At 32.8% G+C, this 2,998-nt stretch overlaps 1 protein-coding gene across 2 annotated transcripts in view; it reads left to right on the forward strand.

Annotated features, from left to right (window-relative positions):
* Msr1 (macrophage scavenger receptor 1) overlaps positions 1-2,998 on the forward strand; it is a 105,311-nt gene that overhangs the window by 62,173 nt on the left and 40,140 nt on the right. For both annotated transcript variants that reach the window (XM_017800974.2, XM_017800975.2), the window contains exon 7: positions 1,284-1,373. In XM_017800974.2, coding sequence (XP_017656463.1) covers positions 1,284-1,373 — 90 coding nt within the window. The remainder of the gene's footprint in view (positions 1-1,283; positions 1,374-2,998) is intronic.

Here is a 2,998-nt window from a genome sequence, read left to right on the forward strand (position 1 = left end):
ACAAACAAACAAGGAGTTGCTGCCTTCACAGAGTTTACAGAGTGATAAGTCATCATAATAGTCTGTCAGCTGTGATGTATGAATTGATTAATCCACTGATAATGTTGGTGCCCTTATGATATCATCATATTTCAATAACCCCAACAGACCAATAGCATGTGAACCTTTGTAGAGGACATTTTGTACCCAAACCACAATGTTTTTCAATAATTGTAAGTGCAAAGGTCTGGCTATACAATGAAGGAATGTAGAAATATTTATCAGTGACACATAGGATATAATATGCATTATAGTATATATACCAATTAGTATACATCAAGTAGTTAAATTGACTTAAAATGACACATCTTTACAATAGAACTCATCACTTATTTAGGTATATACTTAATTTCTGTTGGAATGAAAGTTTTTTACTGAGTTTAATAATATGCCATGACTGTCATCACGTAGTTCTTAAACTGAACATTTCTTAGATAACAATGCAATTTTAGCTGTATTTATGAAGAGAAAATATTTTTAGACAGATTAAATATATGTGAAATCTGCACCCTGGATATTGTAAATTGAAGGCAGTAATTCTAAAATTTGACATTTAAGAAAGAATTAGAATAACTTCCTTATAATATGCCTTCCTGGAGGATCTAATTCTATATTAGATTAGTGGGCTGTAATAATAACAATTGAAACAAAATAAAACACACAAATTGATGAGCTCTGAAAGGAAATATTTTATTGCATAAGAGTACACTGTATACTTTTATATTCAGTTATCTTGATCATCAGAGATATGAGCTGAAATAAAGCTCATCTTCTGTTTTGTTTAGGAATCGTGTGTGTGTGTGTGTGTGTGTGTGTGTGTGTAGGTATATTATACCCACAAACAAGTCAGTGGTGTGCATATACTTCTCATTGTTTTTACTGTACTTTTACTAACGTAAATGTTAAAAATGAAAGTTTCATCCTGATAGCAGTTCAGATATAGCAATACTTGTCATTTGAAATTTGCTTATTGATTACATTAGCCTTCCTGTTAAAACCTCAAGTTTTATTGTTTTATCATGTACCTTTATTTCTATTGACAATGTGCTTTTTTGAACTAGCCACATCATACTCAATGTATTGCTATTTATATCTATTGTTTGCATTACTTTTCAGTGGAACTCAAAATATTAGGAAAGTTATTATCCTCCCCTTTAGAAATTCACTTACTTCATTTATTGGGTTTTTAAATATGTTTGGAAATTGAATTGTTACACATTTTTGTTTCATTTTTAACTATATAGGTCCTCCTGGTCTTAAAGGTGATCAAGGATCAACTGGCTTCCCCGGAACTCGAGGATACCCAGGAGCACCGGGAAGATCAGGGCGGTCAGGTAATGTAGTACTATGTGCATTATTATAGAGTATGCAAACAAGCATTAGATCATTAGTAATGCCTTGCAGTATTTGAATAACAAAAAATATATGACTAGTAATAATCATATACATACAGATTAGAGATGCAAGCACCAACCTCTCAGTGTTAGTGGCATAAACAATGAGTCTTTCTACAAGGAACAATCTATTCTAAAATGAAATGGAGCTCTTTTTTAAAGGTTAAAAAGGCATCCAATTGTATGCCTTACAGGGTTTATACTGAGTTCAATAATATATAACTATATTAATTCAACTGTGAACCTAGAAACTTGCACCCACTTGTGAAAGAGATGTACTCTTGCTCTGGAGTGTGTTACTGAATATGTTAAAGCTGTAGTGAAAAGCTTCTAATCATGTAGTTATTAAAAACTTAAAAATATAATGATTAAGAAAATAATAATTCTTCAAAGCATAAAAATTTGCTCCTTAATAATTAGTAGATGTGAAAAAATCCAGCGTAGTATGAATAACAGCACTCATATCATTTATTTTATATTCTGAAATAGCCCCAAATTAATTTTGTCCACGTGAGGAAAAGGTTTTTGCTTTGTACACTTGAGGAAAATTTCTATGCCCCAAAGGAAAATAGCTTCACACAGACACCACAACACACACACACACACATGCACACAGAGAGAGAGAGAGAGAGAGAGAGAGAGAGAGAGACAGACAGACAGACAGACAGACAGAATCTGTGTACTTTGCACAGTCATAGCTCACCATTAAGAGTGCAATCTGTCATACAGTAAGCAGAGAATAACGACCATAAAGAAAAAGACAGTGTAAATACCCTCTTAAGCACACCTGGAAAATACTGATGGCCTTGAAATCATGTGTTAAACAAAATGAATGGATTGCTATTATTTATTAATGCTTAATAATGAACACTGTTCAGTCTTTTACACATATGTTGATATTACCATTGATTGTAAGAATACAGAAAGCTTGAATTGTATACTTTGCTGAGCAATGTTGGAAGAGATTTATTTTGTCCAAATTTCAAATGAAAGCATTATCAAGAGAATATAATCTATATTGCTGAGATAATTTAAATAGTTTTTATCATCAGAGAAGTTTTGGGTTTTTAAAAATATTTTATTTATTATTTTATATATATGAGTGTATTGCCTGCATGTTTGTAAGTGCACCTGTGTTGTGCAATGCCCACAAAGGTCAAAAGAGGGTGTCGGATTCCTCTGGAACTGGAGTTACTGATAGTTGTTAGTCACCATGTGGGTCCTGGGAATTGAACCCGGGTCCTCTGGAAGAGCAGTCAGTGCTCTTAACCACTGAGCCATCTCTCCAGCCCTGAAGTTTTGGTTTTATAGAAACATTTCATAGAAAGAATACAGTTCCAAAACACCACTCATCAAAAACACAGGTTTCCAAATTAATACTTTGCATTGATGTGGTGCACTTGTCACAGACATGAAAACAATGGTGATTCACCAGTATTATTATTAACAAAAGTCCTTAGTTTATATATTAAGGTTCAATCTTTGTATTCCATGTTGAATGAGGTCTGGAAGTATACAATATTATTTCTCCATCAATGCTACACAGAACAGTTTCATAACCCAAA

The sequence above is a fragment of the Nannospalax galili genome, unplaced genomic scaffold (assembly GCF_000622305.1).
Source record: "Nannospalax galili isolate Female #2095 unplaced genomic scaffold, S.galili_v1.0 scaffold242, whole genome shotgun sequence".
In the NCBI taxonomy this organism is placed as follows: Eukaryota; Metazoa; Chordata; class Mammalia; order Rodentia; family Spalacidae; genus Nannospalax; species Nannospalax galili.